Source organism: Callorhinus ursinus, unplaced genomic scaffold, assembly GCF_003265705.2.
Source record: "Callorhinus ursinus isolate GAN/ISIS: 27379988/994484 unplaced genomic scaffold, GSC_fseal_2.0 scaffold49, whole genome shotgun sequence".
NCBI lineage: Eukaryota > Metazoa > Chordata > Mammalia > Carnivora > Otariidae > Callorhinus > Callorhinus ursinus.
Window position 1 is genome coordinate 3,076,038 of NW_027397111.1, and position 21,258 is coordinate 3,097,295.

The following is a 21,258-nucleotide window of genomic DNA, read 5'->3' on the forward strand; positions in this document are numbered from 1 at the left end:
TCCAGATCTTGTACTGGTAATTCTGAGAGCTTGTTAGTTTTCAACGGTTTTAAGCATGTTTTTGTTGTTAATGATTTGTCTGGCTTTTCTAGCTACTTTCAGTGGGAATGATGATCTGAGTTACCTAGTTAACTATTACTGTATGCCTGAGTCATCAATTTTTTAAAATTATAAAACAACCATAACTTATCACCAACAATATTTCTTGTTTGAGGATATAAAATGTTTCTGAATGATATTAACAAATTAAAATTTAAAACAACTCCTCTCTATGCCATTAAAATGTATGCAAACTCTCTTGGGCTTAGAGTTCAACATTAATATAATTAATTTCACTGTTTATGAACTCTAGCCATAACCTGAAAAGACCACATTCATTTCCACAGCACACTGTAGTCTTCAAAACACTTTCACCATCTGTTATTTGTAACTCATTCCCAGTAACTCCTCAACTTATCTCCTAAGTAGGTAAAACATTAGATCTTCATTTTAAAGATGGATAAATTGAAGTTAAAGTCACTCATTTATTAACTTCTAAAACAATGTCAGAAATTGCTCTGAAATTCAAACACACATGACTTTTGCAAAACTCACCCAACTTTCCACTGTGGCAGTCTGTACCAGACTCAGATTTGGATGTTGACACATATTTCAATATTTGATGTCCACAGCTTATAGAATAAAACAGATAAATATACCTTTATAAATGAGGCAAGCAAATTTTGACCTAAATACAATTAGAAAATCCGCTTAATTTTTAACCAAGATCCTAACTGCAAAATATCATACAAGTCCAATCTCTTGATAAACCTAATAGGTAGGCTTTATCCTAGAAGGCATCCTGTGTCCCTGAAGAGAATAACATATTTTGAAAGTCAACACTGAGGTCTGAAGTAAACACTTACTACTGATAAAAAATGGAAAAATGAAAACAAACACCATATGAACTGGGTAGTACGGTATTATACACCAAAATAATTCTCATAATTTACTGGTATCTTGAGATGGATAGAATACCACTATATATCACTTAATTGGAAAATGAGTAATAGCACTAAAATGAGAAAAAGTTTGTTAAGAATAAAAACTACTCGATAAAGAAGATATAGTCTTAAGCAAATAGAAAACTAGTAATACTTTATTAAAATAACATATTTTTAAATAGAAATAATGAAAATTTGGGAAACTTACCTGTTACACAAACTGCTATCAGAATTTCTGAGTTGCTGATAAATATCTGGTGAATTGGATGCACTGCCCAGAGATCTGTGTAAAATAACACTTGGCTTAGTAAGAAAATTGGCAGTGTCAGGAAATTCTATGTGTGATCGACTGGTCAGGGAGCCAGGAGACACTGGTCCATGGCTGGGAGAATTCACAGGACTCAGGCTGGGGAAAGCACCTTAAAAAATTAAAAGAGAAGAAAGAGATCAATCAATAAATATGTATGCACACATAGGCGTTTATTGTCCTGTGTATTTAAAAAGAATATCTTCCTTCTTTAAAGAAAGCAAAGTATTTACAATTAAATGATAAAAGAGATTCCTAGGTGGAGCTATCTTCAAGACATTGTAGGCATTATTTGTCATCATCAGTGAGTGTGAAATAAATACGGCAGCAAGATGGCACAGATGTTAACAGTGTAACTAAAATGTACAAAGTGTGGCACAAGTTTTCCTAATTCACATTGGCCTTTATCTTTCACATTTTATATCCCTACCAGCTTATTACCCACATGAACAAAGTATTGCTACCAAACTTTATTGAAGAATGAAAGTTCTTAACAGCATTAAGCAAGTTGAGCAATGACAAAATTATATGTTAACGTAACATCAGATTCCTTTTAAAAATATATCTACATCTTTCCAGCTCATTCAGTCATTTAACAAATATCTGAGAGCCTCCTATATGGTAGAAAATGTGCTGGGTTTAACAATGGAGAAAAAGATACTATCCCTGCAACTCAACAAACCTAGTGACTAGTAGAGAATACAAACACGTGCTCATTGCTAAAACATGAAAAAAACACAGTGCTTCAGAAATACATCTCTAATGCTACTGATTTGCTCCAAAAACCTTCACTGAGTGCCCTGAACTAAGGTGGAATGGGTATATCTGGAGAAAGGTAGGCAGATTTAAAACTTTATTTGGAAATAAAGATCCAAGTAAAGTGTGAATCAGAGGGGAAAGCAAATAACAGTTATTCAGGAGCTCTGATATTTTCAGGCATAGTGGTACGTGTGTGATGATTAATTTTATGTGTCACTTGGCTAGGCTATCTACGGTGTCCAGCTGTTTGGTCAAGCGCCAGGCTAGATGTGGCTGTGAAAGTGTTTTTCTGAGGTGATTAACATTTAAGTCAGTAAACTGAGTAAAGCAGATTACCCTCCCTCCTCGTGTGGGGGCCTCATCCAATTGGTTGAAGGCCTTGAAAGGAAAGACTGAGGTCCTCCAAAGAGGAAGGAATTTTGCCTCCAGGCGGCTTTCAGATTCAGGACTGCCGTATCAACTCCTCCTAGAATTTCTAGCTGGACAGCCTGCCCTGCAAATCTCAAACTTGCTAACCCTCACAATCCTGCAAACCAATTCCTTAAAATAAGCCACCTCTCTCGCTCTCTCTCTCTCTCTGTACATACATATACACACATTCTATTAGTTCTCCCGAGAACCCGAATACAATGTGTTATTTTATTTAAGACAATGTGTTATTTTCATCACCTTGTGAGTTAAGTAGTATTTTCATTTTCCCATGTGGGGAAAAAAAAACTACTGGAAAAAAAAAAGGCTAAAAACTTGATTTAGTTAACACAGTTAACACTGGGAGATCATACTCCTTTCTGCAGAGCTGCCTCTACTGTTCTATCAGACTGCTTTATGTAGAGGTTCCCATAATTTCATACAGTGTTAGAGCTGAATGGGAATTTTTTTTTTTTAAATCTGGCCAGCCAATTTAATGTTTCAGAAGAGGAAACTGGTGAGGACCAGACAAGAAGGGTCTTGCCTGTCATAATGATTAGTTACTAACCGGAAACTGAGGTTCCAATTTCTAGCCCTCTTTTCTCTAATTATACTAGTGAGTGTCCAAAATCCTGACAGATGGGCTAAGAAGAATAAAGGGTTACATGATCTTAGGGTAGAAATTTGATACGACAGAGAAAAACCTAGCAACGCTTAAAAAAATGCTTTCTACGATATAGACTCACCATTTTAATTTTAAACCTTTTTTGGTGTGAAATATAACACACATACAGAGAAGTTAGGATGGGAATGCTCACCACTCAACTAGACATAAAGCATGGCCACAGCCCAGGACCCTGTCCTGTAGCCCCACTTCTTCTCATGAAAGGAAATCATACTTTGACTTGTATGGTATTGTTTTTCTTGCCTTCCTCTATATTTATACCATGTAAGTACGCAGTTTTTAACAATTTAGGTTAGTTTTGCCCTTATTTTTTAACTTTATAAACTGAGTTAGACAGTAAATATACATGCTTCTTCTATGCCTTGCTTGCATTTTAAAAAAGATATTTCCAGGCAGTTGGGTATGATTGCAGTTCTCCGATTTTCAAGGCCGTATAAAATTGTACTCATGAAGATAGCACAATTTTATTTCTCTCTTCAAGTACTGAACTGCCAAATTGTCTTCCAAAGTGGTTGAAGCATTTCGCTTTCCCATCAATGTGTCAGCGTTCCCACTTTGGAACATTTTTACCACTTGTTCTTGTCTGTCTTTAAAATTACAGGCTTCACAGTGGGTATGAAGTCTTGGGTCAGTGTGGTTTTGATGTGCATTTCCCTAATCATTAAAGATACTGAACATCTTTTTGCGTGGTATGGGCCACTGGTGTATCTTCTCTGGAGAAATATCTTTTTTAATGAGGTCATTTGTCTTTTTATTATTGAGTTGTAGGACATCTTTGTATATTCTGGATACCAGGCCACTATCAAATATATAATTTGCAAATATTTTCTCCATCCTGTGTCTTTTCACTTTCTTTAGGTGTCTGTAGCAATACAAATGTTTTTAATTTTAATGAATTCCAATTATCAGTTTTTCTCATTCATGAACTGCGCTTTTGCTGTCATATATTAGAATGCTGTATTCAACACCCAAAGTCACAAAAATTTTGTTTTCTTCTACTAGTTTTAAGCTTTAACTCTTACAGTTGAGTCTATGATGCATTTGTGTTAATTTTTGAGTATGATAACAGGTAGGATTCCAAATTCATTCTTTTTCCTGTGTATATCCAGTTGTCTCAACACCATTTGTTAAAAACACTGTTTCTTCCCCATTGAATCATCTTGGCACCCCTGTTGAAAATCAGTTGACCACGTAAGGACTTATTTCTAGACTCTCAATTCTATCCCATTGAGATGGAATATCCTTATGCCAGTACCAGTCTTGATTACTATAACGTGGTAATAAGTTTTAAATTTCAAAGTGTGAGTCCTCCAATTTCTTCTTTTTTATTAAAAATCACTTTAGCTATTCTGGGTCCCTTGAATTTCCATATGAATTTTATTTTATTTTGTTAAGATTTTATTTATCTCTCTTTATGAGAGAGAGAGTGCACATGTTGAGGGGGAAGGAGCAGAAAGAGCGGGAGAGGCAGACTCCCTGCTGACATGGGGCTCAATCCCAAGAGGAGATCATGACCTGGGCCAAAGGCAGACACTTAACAGAGCCACCCAGGCGTCCCTCCATTTGAATTTTACGATCAGCTTGTCAATTTCTGCAAAGAAACCATCTCAGAACTATGTAGATTCTGTTTTCTCTGACTGTGTAGCCACTGAGTTCTTTGCTAGTTGTTGTTGTTTTACCTTTAAGTTCTTGATTTATTTTTTAAGCTTGACTTCCTGTAAATCACCCATGGATCAGAATAATTTTGTTGTCAATCAATGATGAGTCTGAAAGATTTCTTTAAATGTCTTGCCTAAATGTCAACTGTATTAGAGAATCTGTTGAAAAAAACATACTTCAAACTTTAGTTTATGAAACAGCCTTGGATTTCACGTCCTGCTTGTGAGAGGCGTCTAGGTCAGCTCCACATGAGTGACTGGGGTCTTCTCCTACGCACGTGCACAGCCTCGTAGACCCCCCCAGGAATCTCTCAGATGTTCTCAAGTTCCCTACGGTCATTGACTAGTATCCAGGATTTCCTTTTAAATTCCCAGGTAGCTCGTTTGCCACCACTGAAATCACAGCCTTAGGCAGTCACAAGGCTGCCTGGCACAAGGTTTGGGTCTTGTGTTTGTTTTTTAGAGAGCTGAGCTCTGAGTCCAAATACCCACAATACCCAAATACCCACGGGGAATAGAGATTTCCCAAGGAGCTTCAAGGTGGGACAAGTTGTTTACTATATACTCTCAGTGGAGTCCTAAAGGAGGTCAGATCTCCCTGATGATAGCAATGTTACCTGCTTTTAGCAACAGTGCCACTGAGGGAGAAAGAGGGGATGGGGTAGCCCCCAAATAAGATGTCACAGGACCCACGGTCTTACCCAGGCTCAGCAGTCTCTCTTATACAGAGGACTTGTAGTTTTTTTCTCAGGTTTTTGTTAATTCCCAATGTTGTGAAATGGCTGAGTTTCACTTTTTGCCTTTTTGTTGATTTTAGCAGGAGAGTGAGTTTAGGGAGATCTTCTCTCTGCCGTTCCTGAAGTCAATCTCTATTTAGGGTTTTAATACTTTGAAACTCACTGAGACTTGTCTCATAGTCCAGCAAATGGTCTACTGTCCTCCATTTTGTGTGTATTCTTGGAAAACATATTCATCCTGGGATGGCTGAATGTAGTGTTTTGCAGTCAATTAGGTCAAGTCAGTCAAGTCATGTTGCTCTAACCTTTCATATGTCTATACTAATATTTTGGTCTGCTTATTCTACTAATGAGAATGGGGAGTTAAAATCTCCAATTACGAATATGGATTTCTCTATTTTCCCTTAGTTCTGTCGATTTTTAACTCATGTATATGATAGCTCTGAGGTCAGACCTACCTGCATCTTTGGATTTAGAGTGTGCATCTTGTAAAGAGCATATGCTTGAGTCTTGTGTTGTTAGCTGCCTGACAATCTTTGTCATTTAACTGGAGTGTATTTTCAATTTTTTGTTGAAAACTGGATGTTTTAAAAATATGCTTAACAATTCTGGCAGATCCCTGCCTCTCCCCCCAACCACAAAGTGTATGTTTAATGTGATATAGTGTTCAATCCACTATCTTGCTATTTCTTTTTTAGTTGTTCCTTCTTTTTGTCTTTTATCTTTTCTTGGATTCTTTTGGATTATTTTTTGTTTTTTAAAAAATCATGCCAATGTTACCTCCTATATTCATTTTTTTATTTATACCTTTTTCTTTCATTCTTTTCGTAGTCACTCTGGATACTACAGTGTGCATCTTTGAAGTATTACTTTCTCTCAAACTTATACTTTTTACTACTTTTACTAGTTTAAATCCATTTACCCCTTTTCAACCCTTTATAAGCCCTTGTTACCATATATTTGACTCCTTCATATATTACGCATGCTAAAAGGAAGTTATTATTGTGTTTTTAAATCAATATTCACTTACATTCACCCACGTATTTAGGCTTACTAGTGCTTTTCATTCATTCCTGCCAGTATATGCTTTAGTGTGGATCATTTTCCTCCTACCTAAGCTACTTCCTTTGCTGAATCTTAGTATTACAGGTCTACCAGCAATAAATTCTATCAGCTTTTGTCTGTATGAAAAAATACATTGCTTTAATTTTTCAAAAGATATTTTCATTAGATAAAGAATTCCAGGTTGGCATTTTTCATTTTATTTTTATTTCATTTCATTCAGATCTGAGTTTCTAACCTATATCACTTTTCTTCTTCTCTTTAAAGAACTTCTTTTAATATTTCTTGTTTAATATTTCTTGTCTGTCAAGTCTACTGGCAACAAGTTCCCTCAATTTTTATTTGTCTGAGAAAGCCCTCCTTCATTTTTGAAGTAGAATTTCAAAGGGTACAGAATTCTAGGTGGGTGTTGTTTTTCCCCCCTTCTCAATACTTGAAATGTTTCACTCCACTTGAATGGTTTATGAAGGTTAAGTCTGATGTCATTATTATTTTTGTTCCTCTATAGGTAAGTTGTTTCCACCACCACCCCCCACTGGCCTTTTTAAGAAATTTTTATCTTTGCTTTTCTGTAACTTGAAAACGATTTTGATATTTATCCTGTTTGGTGTTCTGTGAGCTTCCTGGATTTATGGTTTGGTGTCTGATATTAATCTGAGAAAATTCTCAGTCATTACTGCCTCAAATATTTCTTTTCTTCCTTCTTGCCTTCTTTTTCTGGTATTCCTTTTGTAGTTGTCCACAGTCCTTGGATATTCTGTTCTTTCAGTCTTTGTTTTTCAGTTTTGAAGATTTCTGTTGACATATCCTCAAGCTCAGAGATTCTTTCTTCAGCTGTGTCCAGCCTACTCATGAGCCCACTGAAGGCATTCTTAATTTCTGTTACAGTGTTTTTGATTGTGAGCATTCATTTTTGTTTTATTATTTAGGATTTCCACCTCTCTTCTTGCATATTATCTACTTAATCCATTAGAGCCTTTGGCATATTAATCATAGTTGTTTTAAGTTCCCAGTCTGACAATGCCGACATCCCTATCTGATTCTGATAGATTACTCTATCTATCCAAATTGTGTTTTTACCTTTTGGTACGCCTTGTGATTTCTTCTTGATAGCCAGACATGATGTACCAGGTAAAAGACACTGCTGTAAATAGGCCTTTAGTAAAATGGTGCTGAGGTCTGAGGGAGAAGTGCTGTCTAGTCCGGTGATTAGATCTGTCTTTCAGTGAGCCTGTGTTGCTGCACTAAGAACTTCACAAGTGTTTCTCAGGTTGTTTTTGTTTGTTTGTTTGCTTGGGGGTTTTGTTTTTGTCTTTTGCCTCTCCCTTTGGTGGGAGAATGACTAGAGCTGACTGAAGTTGAGTATTTCCCTTCCCCCAGGTTAGTCAGGCTCTGATAAATCCTCTGATCTCTCCTGAGGGCAGCCTTGTTAAGAAGAGGAAAAGTGCTCTGGTGTATTTAAACATGGTTCCTTTTCCTTGCCCCCTGATAGCAGCATTTTCTCCACTATTTCTGAAAGGATCTGGTCAAGCTCCTGGAGGTGAATCTCACAAAATTGTGGGGGGCTCCTTATGACTGGGTCTCCCTGAAGTTTTTAATTCTCAAGAGCTATCCTCCAGCAATTTGCCAGATAGTTCAGTTCAGGCTTTCCTACCCCAGCATTGGTTCCAGGCAGTGGTTCCAAGTTGCTCCTTGTGAGTCTCTGCTCCAGGAAGTCATTACTTCCTGTATTTGCCTACCTCACCAGTCTTGGAAGAACCCACTGCCCTGTTTCCCCACCTCTCTCACAGATCCTAGAAGAGTTGATTTTTTAGTCTGTTCAGATTTTTACTTATTAGGACAGAATGACGGCTTCTAGGCTCCTTAACATGCAGAACCAGAAGCCATAAGTATTCTGTTATCTATATATTTTTTCCCTGTCTTTCAGTTTGGATATTTTCTATTTTTATGTCGTGTCCAATCCGTTCTTAAACCATCCTATAAGCTTTTAATTTAATCAACCACATTTCTCAGTTCTAAACTGTCCACTATTTCTTTTCTGTGTGTTCAGTTCTGTGTTAAAATTATCAACCCATTTTTGTCCATCTTTCCTTCTATTTCTTTTAAAACATCATTATTTTAAAGACTTTGTTAAATCCAACATCAATATCTTATGTAGATCTCCTTCTAGTGTCGGCTTTTCTTATCAATAACATGTTCCTGCCTCTTCATGTTTTACTGATTTTTATTTTATATACAACAGCATAAAAGAACTTTGTAATTGTATGTATATTCCATTACCAGATGTAATGTACTTTAAAAGTAGGTATCAGGGTTCTTCTGTTATTGCTACGTTGTATCTGTATCTTTCATCTAAAATATTTTGAAGTGTTCTATAATCTTTTGAGTTAAGGAAAATTCCCTAATTAGTGGGAGTGGGTGAAATGGGTGAAGTGGGTCAAAAAGAACAAACTTGTAGTTATAAAATAAATAAATCAGGGGGCTGTAATGTACAGCATGATGACTACAGTTAATAATACTGGACTATATATTTGAAAAGTGCTAATAGAGCAGATCTTAAAAGTTGTCACAGGAAAAAAATTTGTGACTATGTATAGTGACAGATGTTAACTAGACTCACTGGAGTGATCATTGTGCAATACACACAAATATCAAATCATTGTTGTACACCTGAAACTAATATACTGTTATATGTCAATTATACCTTAAATAAATAAATAAAGTGGGAAAAATTCTATTAGAATGACTTACTAGGATATAGTCAGGTTTTTTCTACTCTCACAGTAAGGTAATTGCCACACTGCAAAAGAATACCCTTTCCATACAATTTTCCCTTGTTCTGGATATGTGAATCTGGGGATCTGCAACTACTCAGGTTAGTTAAGTAGTTCTGTATTTTATCCCTGAATCCCTAGTGCCTAACAAAGTGCCTGGTACACAGTGGATGTTCAAAAAGCGTTACCAATGAATGAGCAAATGGTCAACTAATAGCCAATCCAAACTGCTTAATCGTGTTAACTTAGGACACATAAAATGGTATTCAAAATTAGCTCTAAATGGATAATGAAAAAATTGTGCACTAGCAGATACTTTGAGACCTCCCACATTTAAATCATAAAGAATGACTTCTTACCAGCTCTTCTCAGACCTACATGGTGAGTTAGGGATACAGAAGATGACCTTTGCTTCGGGATTGTCAGTAGATTTGAACTAAAAGGCCCATTTAGATAGGATCCTTGACTAAAAGGGAAAGATAACAGATTAAGAATTTTAAAGCCATGGGAAATTTCCTCTTTTTTATTCATGATCTTCAGTTCAACTAGGAAACATATGCTTATACATTCAGAGTTTAGACATCTATCTAGTACTTAAAGCCTAAAGCAGGGGCCAGCAAATGCTTTCTGTAAAGGACCTAGTAAAAACTTTTGGCTTTGCAACTACTCAACCCTGCCTGTAGCATAAAAACCAGCCACAAATAATAATAAACAAATAAGTATGATTGTGTTTCAGTATAATTTTATTTGCAATAAACAAAACAAAACAGTTATGGACTATATTAGGCCCACAGGCTGTATGTAGTTTGCTGAACCCTGGTATAAAGCAGGTTATCAATATTATCTGGAGGACTTCTTAGAACACAGATGGCTAGTTCTACCCCCAGGATTTCTGGTTCAGTAGGTCTGGGGCAGGGCCAGTAATCTGCATTTCTAATAAGTTCTTAGGTGATGCTGACATTGCTGGGTCCAGGGATCTCACTGAGAATCACTGGCCTAATAATACAGTTTTCATTATTTCCTGCTCCCTCTCTTCACAGCTATTGACTACCCATTAACTCAGTCATTTCCTATAACTGAAATATTTATTGTAGGTTTTAGAGCTCTTATGAAGAAATTAAACATAGGTAGGCAATCACACACTACAGCAATGTGATATGTAAAATGCAATTTAAGATTATATATCTGAAAGCTTTCCAGTGCCAAGCATGTATTAAGTACACCATAAATTTTACATTTTCTTCGATATTCACTAGCCTGTTCTCTTCTGTCAACTCCTCATGTGGGCACTTCACCACAGGCTCAAGGACAAATCTAGATTCTCTACTTTTCACTCAGTATTTTTTAGCATAGGGCTAAGTTCTCAATAAGCTCTTCTCCAACTGCTTCATCTTTTCTGTTCTTCCCTACCCCGTTACTCACGGAAGGCCTATTTTTTCTGTGACCTAAAAGGTTTTTGTTCATGTCTCTATTACATTTATCCATAGTGTATTATAATTTCACTGCTTACAGATTCTTTTCCCTCATTATTTTGTGATTTTCTTTACGGGCTCTAACACATCTCTACATTCCCGGTGGATATAGCACAGTGCCTGATACAGGTGTTCAACAGATATTGGAATAATGTGGAATAAATGGATGATCTCTTTAGGTTCCTAGTCTCAATTTCTTAGAGAACAGATCATTTTTGCTCCCCAATTTTGGGCGAACGGACTCTTTTTCTTTCACTAACTCTTGCTTTGAGGCTCTCCTTGGATCTTTTTCTAGAAATCTAGTTTGTTCTATATCCCCATGGGAGAAAAAAATTCTGTATTACAAAAAGAGAAGGCACATAAAACCAGTTAGTGACCATTAAACTTACTTACTGACATTAACAAAAATTATAACACCGGCACTATTTTAAGTATCTAGTATGTACCATTCATTGTTTTAGGTAGTTTACATATGTTTATCTTTTTTAGTCTCCTGTTTAACAGATAAGGAACGGAGGCATCAAGAGGCTAAGTAATGTCCCCCCATTCACACAGCTAAAATTCAGTGGCAGAGCTAAAATTCAACCTCTAATTTCTTTGACTCTAAAAAGATAAAACATTTATTTTCTACCTATTTTTAAAAGGTCTTGCCCACACCTTCCACAAAACAATTCTGATTCTAGCTTTGTGTGTTTCTCCATCTGTAAAATTAGAGATTTAGATGTAAGGCTTTTTTTTTTTTTTTTTAGTGTTAGGGGTAGAATTTATTGACTCATCAGTTGCATAAAACACCCAGTGCTCATCAGATCATGTGCCCTCCTTAATGCCCATCACCCAGTTATCCCATCCCCCCCCACCTTCCCTCCTAGAGGTAAAAACTTCTAACATCTAACTTTTAGAGTCTATCATATTTTATTCTCAAGCCAGTAGTAATGATAATTTGATGATGTGACAAAAAGAGGCAATGCAAATAATACCCCCCAATAAACTCATGTCCCTGCTTGTGCTCAACTGTTCTTTGTACTTGAGTACTCCTTGCTCACAAGTGGGGGAGACTAGGGAAGCACTTAAGAATACCACTCAGGGCTATATTCAAACAGAAAAATCTGTGTACTCTACCAAAGTTTACTCCCTGATTAATATTCAAAACAAAGATAAGACTTTCTCCTTTTCAAAACAGACCCACTGCACTGCTCCACAGTTTCCCACCTTGATCCAGGGTCTTCTAATACTTGAAGTATACTATACATTCAGTTAGCTGTTTAGAATTGAGAGGTACAGGTCAAATTACAGGTTTTCAGCTCAGTTCTACAATCATCTAATTAATTTCTGGCCTACAACCAGATAAATGTACACTCCAATGAGATTACATAAAATATGGAAGAAAGCAGAGGACAAGAAGGTTAGGAGTCTCAAGGTTTATAACAGATGGTAGGAGGGTGACTGAAGTCAGATTTGGAAATCATTACAAGAGACTGTCAAAAGTTAGGGTCACAGAGTTAAGCCATATATAACGAGCTGATTTTTAGATAACCAATGCAAATTACCTTGATAAGGTTTGTATCATCTTGTGTGGGTGTGTGAGAGGCTGTATAAACTTGTTGGCAGTATGATGTCTAGATTCACAGAGCTATTCTCTTGAGAAACTGAGTGAGATGACAGCATTAGCCCTCTTGAATCTCTGCAGTTCAAATAGCGTCCAGGCATTGGTATAAATCTCTAATAAACTATGAGACACAGAATTGAGAAGTTGGTTCCTAGTACATTATTTAGGGAACATAGTTCCCAACAAATTATTAGACTGAATTACAGAGCAGTTATGGAGATGAAGGATGAATTGGGGAAGAGGTTGAAAGCAAGTCTCTTTAGTGTAGGAGTAACTACAGTTGATAGCCCAGGGAGTTTTGGAAAACGATTTGCCTATTTTTCTCCAGGGAAAGTCTGTTCAAAGAAAGTGAGCTGTGAGCTCTAAAATGTGTTCTATTTGTCCACAGGGAGGGATGGGTCCTAGCAGTCAGTACAAGGATACAAGTTTAGCCATTTTTTAACCACAGCTACTAATCCTAGAACTCAGAGGTGGGCAATCCAATTGTCAGCTAACCCAAAAAAGCATTATTTCACAGCTCCTAGAACTTCCTGACCAGAGAACCGTCTGCTAAAACTTCAGCAGAAGGCAGCATCCACTGTCATAATCCAATACGGACACTATACTCCTGCAGGACATTTACTGAGCAGCTATTTATCTTCAAAGATCCATTTTAATGCAATCGAACTCATCACAGCACTCAAGCAGGCCTCAGAAGGGCAGTAATGACTAACACACCGTAGAAAGTGAACGTGCCATAAGAGAGACAAAGAAAAGCTGTTAAGGAGATTCCGAGGTGAAACAGATTACTTCTCCTTGGAAACCAGGGGAGGAGGAGATCAGGGTGTTATTCTTAAAGTGAGGAGACCTGTTCCAGGGAGAGACAACAACTACCAGGGGGCACAGAAGCGGACAAATGGAGGGAACAGCAGAGAGTTACTCTTGACTGGAGTTTCAAATAAATAGAGAAAGACTGATGTATTTTGGTGTTGTAAAGTAACGGCCCTCTTAATTAAAATTTCAAGTTCCTGTAAGAGATGAAAAGTGATAAACTCTTCAGGGTAGATAATACAGTGGCTGTTCTTCCTTGTGGTTTTCTTCCTTTAGATTCCTTTTATCACAGCTATCATAGGGTTTATAATACTTCACTTTTTTCTCCAAAGCATGAAGAAAAGCAAAATTAAATCCTATATTACTCTTTACTCAAACAAGGTGAGCTGGAAACTGTAATTCAGCTTAATTTTCAAAATGAGTTAAACTAAAAACGAAATTATCAGAAAAAGGTCAAGGAAGAGTTTAGCGCAAGTCACATATCTGCTGTTTTCACCTAGAGAGCTTTCCAAGTCATTTTTCTGTTCTCATTCTTTGCAAGATTGCTCATGTCTTTTAGTTTGTTTAAATATTCCAAGTAAAGGTGCAGCTTTGTCATGAGGGAATAACAGGGTTTCAAATCCCAGCCTAAGGATTTGGGCACGATTCTATAGGCATTGGTAAAGGGTCCAAAACGTAATGACTAGAAAAACTGAATAATCAAGCTTCTGTTTAAGGAAGATTTGTGGTGGAAGGGTAGGAGATGGATCAGGCAGTGAAGGATATTAGAAATGGAAAGGCCAATTAAGAGGATAGTAGCTCAGGTAAGGAATAAAGAAAGCATGAAACAGTGTAGGCAAAGTGATAAAGGAGAAGAGGGAGCAGAGAGGAAGCGAGATGCAGACACAGGCCTGACAACTGGTATCTAAGGGATAAGTAACAGGAACAGGACGCAAAGATAACGCCAAGTTTTCTAGTTAAATCCATTTTTTTTTAAAGCAACCACGAAACTAGAGGGTAGCAGCATTATGTCAGGAAATAAGGGCAGAAAAATAGTAACATGAAAAAGTACTTGGAGGGATGAGAAATTTGGTTTCGGTCAGAGCTTCAGAGAAATGAGAGGTTCAATACCGGAACCATGTTGAAAGCACAGTCAGGGTCATTTAAAATCACAGTAAGAGAAGCTACAATCAGAATCCAAGGCTGCCTTCAAATCAAGACTCAAAAATGTAGGCCATGTGATCTCAGTTTTGGGGTACTCTAACAAAGTCAAGAAGAATGGCCTCATGATTCCAGATTCACAAGTCTCTTCGGTTAAAGCTACTAAAGCCTAAAGGTTCCTGAACAAAACATTACCCCCAAACATGAAAGATCTGTAGTTATGCTGTCTAATATGGTTGCCATACAGGTCTATATGACGGTCATATATGGCCCTTTGCATTTTAGTTAAATTAATTAAGTCAAATTTAAAATTGGTTCCTTAAACATACCAGACACATTTCAAGTAATCAATAGCCACATGTAGCTAGGGACTACCATACTTGACAGTGTAGATATAAAATACTCCCTTCATCACAAAAATTTCTATTGGATGGCACTGATCTAGAGACTTGAATTTCGAAAAGAATAGTGGTTGCAAATGCTTCAAACGCTATGTTCAAAGCACACTTAGAAATTTATTACTGAGAAGCTAAAGGTTCTGCACACTAGAAAAGTTACTACTAGCCTGAGCTCTTTCAAGTAGACGTTGCATGATACCATAAGTTACTTTATTCTCCAAATTTCTAAATCTTTTATAAGGAATACAGCTTTGTTTTAATGAGAGCTAAGTAATTACATATTGAATCTGCAAACATTTACTTTTATATGAACATTTCTCAGAATTAATTTTCTTTGGGACCATGGTTCTATTTTAACATCAACCATCTTAAGTCAGCAGGATAAAACTGACCTTAACTCACTGTATCAAGTGTTTCTTTAATTGCAAATGTACTGCTTTTACAGCAGTGTAATTTTGAAAGATTAAAAAGCAATCATTTTCATCATTCTTTTTTAAACCAAACAGTATTCTCAAGATGATGTTTCCCATGGTTAAGAAATATGTCATATTTTCAGTTCCTATCATCGCTGACTTCCCCATATCCTGCTTCCATTAAAAAACAAAAAACAAAAACAAAAAAACCCAAAAAACCAATACTGTCATGTTTAGGCCCCAGGCAAGCTTTGCATTCTCCAGGATTATACTTTTTATACATCAATCCCTTTCTGTCTTATTTATCATTTCACTCTATTTTTCTTTTATAAAAAAGGAGTTCATCTACCTGAATATATTATAAAAGATTCAAATTTAAAAATCACACAAAATCTGGAACATTATTTGATATTTCCTATATAAACGTTAATGCAACTTTTAAGACAAATCTGTATGATCCAATCCTGCCATCTGCTGTTTCAAATGTGTAACTATACAGCTCCAGCTAAACAAAGTACAACACGTGCCCAGTAACAACAGTGGTTTAACAGAAAGATTACACTAATTCTAACTCTGTTAACATAGTCAGATGAGTGACCAAAGAGAAGTTCCTAACTCACACCAGAAATCACTCTGTTTCTGGCTATTAAAAAAAGTAGTGAATCCTTTGTTATGAGAGTAAATGGGTATATTTACAGTCAGAAAATTTCAGCCCCTGCATTTTCCCAGCTTCATTTAGCGGGAGTTACTGATGCCTTTCATGTGTACGATTAGCACTGGTCAGTTCCAAGTCAATCCTCAAGTGAGTACAGAATATATGAGTAGTCTTAGTCCTCCAGCACCAACAGGGTTTGGAAGAGTTTTGCTACCTTATATCTAATATCTGAGGTAAGCCTTGGGAATGTGCTCCTCCCCTAACAAGTCAGTCACTCTGTTGACCTGTCTTTTGACACGGTGCACTGGATGGCTGTGATTGCCCCCATAAAGGCCACTAATACTAATTTTAAAGTTTCTCACTGCCCTGTCCTAAACTGACCCCAGATTCCTTACACTGCCTTCCTGATTTCTTCTTTAGGCCTCAGCATGCTTTGTACCAAACGTACTGCACTTTTTGGAGAAGACACCTTAGCCTCCTTTTTAAGAATCAGTTTCTCTATCATGCCTTATTACTACCCATGCTGACCTATACCTAAAATACTTCAACTGTTCCTTTCTGCTTTTAGTTATTTCAAACTGCATTCAACAGAGACAAAATGGATGCGCTGGACTCAAGTTTCTTTAAAAGACTGGGGATTTTACCTTGAAATGCCAAAGTCTTGGTGTGGCCTCTTGCCATTATTGCGTTCCCACCTTGAAGACTGTTCAACAGGAGGCAGACCTGAGGTTGCGGAACTCCTCCTCAGCTGTGGAGTTGGTAAACTATTCTTACTGTTTAGTCCCTGTTGAATAATTTAACAATGGTTAAAATTGTCACCCTTAGACACGCTGTGTATGTATTAGTAAAGATGACGTGTGAAAATATCAATACAAAGTCTATTTTTAACATGTACAGGAGAAATAGAACACTTTACTCTGAAAATATGTCACATTTACTCCAAATTTTACATTCTACACTGTTGTTCTATTTAGTGTTCCTCCCACTAAAAAATGATTTCTGAACTCCCTACAATTTAACAAGATCTTTATTCTTTTGTACACTTCACTCCCTCACTGCATGAGAAATAAACACTTGACAATCTCAAAAGCAAATATGAAAGATTTACCCTGAAAAACAATCCAGGGGTCAAGCTTAGGATCAGGGACTATAAGCCCTATATCCTAAACCTTTTTTATTTTCAGTATAAGGCTAATGTACATAGGGTTAACCTGGAGAAACTGAAAGATTCACAGTTATCTTTTCAATTAACAATTAAACTCAGAACACAATTCGCATTAATATTTTACCTTAATTTTTGAAAACATTCTAAACTGATCCAAATAGCCAACTAACCAAAGTATTCTTTTTTTTTTAACCACTGAAAAGGTATTTTACTGAGATTTACATAAAACTGTCTTTGCTTCTTCTGAATTTCCCCCATTAGCAAATACTGAAACCATCTCAGAGATAAGTATCTCCTATATTTAAGTTTCCCAAGCATGTCGATTTTTTTCCCAAGATTTTATTTATTTATGAGAGAGACAGGGAGAGCACAAGCAGGGGAAGCGGCAGGCAGAGGAAGAGAGAGAAGCAGGCCCCCCAACTGAGCAGGGAGCCCGATGTGGGGCTCTATCCCAGGACCCTGGGATCATGACCTGAGCCCAAGGCAGACGCTTAACCGACTGAGCCACCCAGGCGCCCCGCTTGTCAATTTTGTAAAGGTTCATAGTTAGACTCACAGTGAAAACGTTCTTTGTGGAACATAATCCTTTCTGGCTATAATTTAGGTCCATATAGTCTCTCTTAGTTCTTAACACATAAGACATTTACATTAAATTATCTCTTACAACTCCCTCTTCCTAATTATTTTTTCATAAATGGCTATTGTTCTTTTCTGGAGTAGTATCAGGCTTTTTCTATTCTTTCCCAAAAGCAGAGACAAATTAGATGTGAAATTCAAGAAAGAAGTTTAAAGAACACAAAGAAAAGAAATAAGGGTACTTCCTGGTTCTTATAGGACTTACTCCTATCAGTAGATTCCAGTACCAAAAATAGCCTGATTAACTAGAATGTTCAGGAAATGAGGCACTTAGGCATCCTGTTTAATTAATATTGTTTAAATTGTTTCTAAATTTTTTTTAGACAGTAAACATAGACACTTTTTTTTACACAGTAAACATAGTAACAAACATAATATTGATATCAGTAATATTTTTCTGATTAAGAATTTTAAGAATTATTATTTTTAAAAATTGCCCTTCTGTTGTGTCAAGTATACTTCAACTGAAAAAAGAAAAAAAACTACTATTCCAAACATCAAATATCAATGGAAAATACAAAAGAAGAGCAACATAGCAAGTGAAAACTTACTCAAGAATATATTATTTTATTGATGAATTTATTACTGTCACTTTTTGATGCTTGTGATTAACCTATTTCTCATAGGCTGAGTGCTAAAAAGAATGCCATATAACTAAATAACATTGTTAATTGGATTTTGACTAAGGCAAGTGCTACTGTATATAGAAGCATCACATAATCAGCTATCGTCTAGATTTGTGATCAGTAATTATCAAACTTCAGCCCTAATTTGGCTTAATTTCTCAACATCTCTACATCCTAATGCTGAGAACTAACACAATGAAATTGATCAAAATCTTTTCAAAACTGTATTTAACTTTTTCTAAGCTCTATATACATTACAATGAACAAAATTAAATGATTTGAATTTTATCTTCTCTTGATTAGTTTCTTTACCTGTAGATTAAATTAATCTAGAATAATCTCTAAAATGTTTTTATTTCTAAAGTTTATGATTTTAGCTATTGATAAAGATACTGATTAGTCAAATAAAGCAATTTTAATTGCCCTCTGAACAAGCATTAAAGTAGACCTATTTAAATAGTATTCTTTTTTTTTTAAAGATTTTATTTATTTATTTGACAGAGAGAGAGAGAGAGAGAGAGAAAGAGAGAGAGAGAGAGAGCACAAGTAGGCAGAGAGGCAGGCAGAGGGAGAAGCAGGTTCCCCGCTGAGCAGGGAGCCTGACGCAGGGCTCGATCCCAGGACCCTGGGATCATGACCTGAGCCGAAGGCAGCCGCTTAACCCACTGAGCCGCCCAGGCGCCCCAAGTATTCATTATTTCTTAAAGAAAATCCTATTTTGAAGCACTGATATTTAAAAAAAATTAATCCCATATTTAATGATGGAAAAATCAGTGTCTATTGGGCTATAGCAATCTCCAGTGAGTAAACAGGGAAAAACAGAGACCAAAAAAATGTGAAAATTAATTTAAAATAATGCTATGTAATTCATAAAATGAATACTGTAACAATCAATTCCTTGTGGTTCAATAAGAACAATTCCTGGATTCTAAATCATACAATAGATTAATGACATGATAGGACCACTGGTTTGTTACACAAGCCTGCAATTAAATTTGTGTGGTATTTTCTACTTAAAAACAGTGACAATGATGATAAATAGTTACAACCAATGAAGTTATAACGGCTGATTATAGGAAAGTTATTTAGAATAAAAGCTGAATACTCATTTAGAATTATTTGAGATTTACAACCACCTCCAAAGTCCCTAACAGCTCAATATACTGTATTAAAAAAGCTGATCCTTGGAAAAAGAAATTGTATTTTATCTAAGCTATAAAGGAGCAGTTGTAATTTGAAAATATTAAACGTGGTAAGCCCGGCTGGCTGATTACGGTATCTTGACCTTGTGAAGTTTTCGATCTCCTTTCTCAGTTGGGTCCTCTATTTCTGAGCAGGGGTAAAATCCAGGAAATGGCGTGAGAGGATTAAGCTTTGGCCTACAGGAACCTGAGAAAGCACCCATCAAGCTACTGATACTCCGCAGGGAGGAAATGACTTGTGGGGGAAGGGTTGGATCGATCAGCAGATCTGACACCATATTGCGAGCCTCATTTAGCACTGAAAGATCCACTCCACTTCCACCTCCAGAATTCTAGAAAAGAAAAGAAAAAATAATATTACAGATTTGTTACGAAAACACTAACATTTCAGAAACACTCTATTAAATCGATATACATATACAATGTACATCCACAGTGGTCCTTTCAGTTAACCTTACGCACTTAAGAGGAAGTCGAGTGTAGTGACGAGGCTCTGTTGCAAAGACATCAGAATTTGAAATCTACACTTTAATCCTAATTGTATGATTTTTTTATTTAACATCTGAACCTTTTTGTTTCTTTACCGTAAAATGGAGATTATAACAACTCCCTCACATTAAGGGCTGACATGACACTTTAGTCTGAGAATACATGTAAAACACATAAGGGAATATATTTAAAGTGCAATAAATCACAGTATAACCATCAATACTATGGAAAATAAGAAGATAAAAATACAGAAAAAAAGGTATCAGAGTTTGAAGGAGATAGTGATTAACTATGAACTGAATGGTCACCAACAACTTCATGGATGGGTAACATCACACTTGGCCTTAAAGAGTGGATAGGAAAGATATTTTTTAAATTTAGAATAAATATTTCATTGATGTCTACATTAGGTATGATTTTTACTTCTTGAAAATACATATATATGATGTTCAACTCAATTACCCATAGAAATGAGTGCACGGATAATCAACAGTGAATTAAATGTCCTTTTTGTTGCTTTTATTTTACCTTAAACTTTCATTTGAGTGTATCTAAAATTCATAATTATCAAATGTATTTAATGAGTTCACCATAAAATTGTTTATTAAGTATCCTCAACACATTTCAGAACTAAGAAATGTTATGAACAGTAAGAACTTACTGTTAGAACAATAATTAGCTAAATAATGTCTTTGCTCTTTGGGGAATTTTTTTTTTCCTTGTGAAGTATTATTTTGTCTTAGCTTTTATTTGAAAACATTCCCTATTACTAGGGGATAACCCAGCTATTTCTAATCTTTATATATGTCACTTCCTTATATATGTCACTATAGATAATTAAGCATATACTTCTGACAAATAGCTTCCCATAAAATTGAATTGCTGAACCACAGTAAATGAACATGTTACAATTTGATCATTACTATAAAACTGCCCACCTATATGTTGGTTAAATCTATACTTCCACAAACTGTATTATAATAGCATCTGTTTCCCCACATCCAAATGAGAAATCTGTTGATATTTGAGTTGGTGTTCCCATACAGATCATGTGTCATTTCTCTCTAGTTGCTTCCAAGTTATTTTCTTTGGTCTTGAGTTTTCAAATGTTTATGACATGGCTTGCAGATTTGTTGGGGGCTTTTCATATTTGGGATTCACTATCTTCTCGAATTTGTAGGATTACTTCTTTTGCAAAATTTGGGGCAGTTTTCAGCCATTATTTTTTTCAAATACTCTTTTAAACTCACTCTCTCTCCTTCTCAGACACGGA

General features: G+C 36.1%; 1 protein-coding gene across 3 annotated transcripts in view; it reads right to left on the bottom strand.

Annotated features, from left to right (window-relative positions):
* Positions 1-21,258, bottom strand: part of PDE3B (phosphodiesterase 3B) — a 164,475-nt gene that overhangs the window by 35,240 nt on the left and 107,977 nt on the right. For all 3 annotated transcript variants that reach the window (XM_025894187.2, XM_025894186.2, XM_073882872.1), the window contains exons 3-7: positions 19,580-19,828; positions 16,512-16,651; positions 9,733-9,839; positions 1,192-1,402; positions 595-671 (exon numbers count right to left, since the gene is read on the bottom strand). In XM_025894187.2, the coding sequence (XP_025749972.2) occupies positions 595-671; positions 1,192-1,402; positions 9,733-9,839; positions 16,512-16,651; positions 19,580-19,828 (784 nt within the window). The remainder of the gene's footprint in view (positions 1-594; positions 672-1,191; positions 1,403-9,732; positions 9,840-16,511; positions 16,652-19,579; positions 19,829-21,258) is intronic.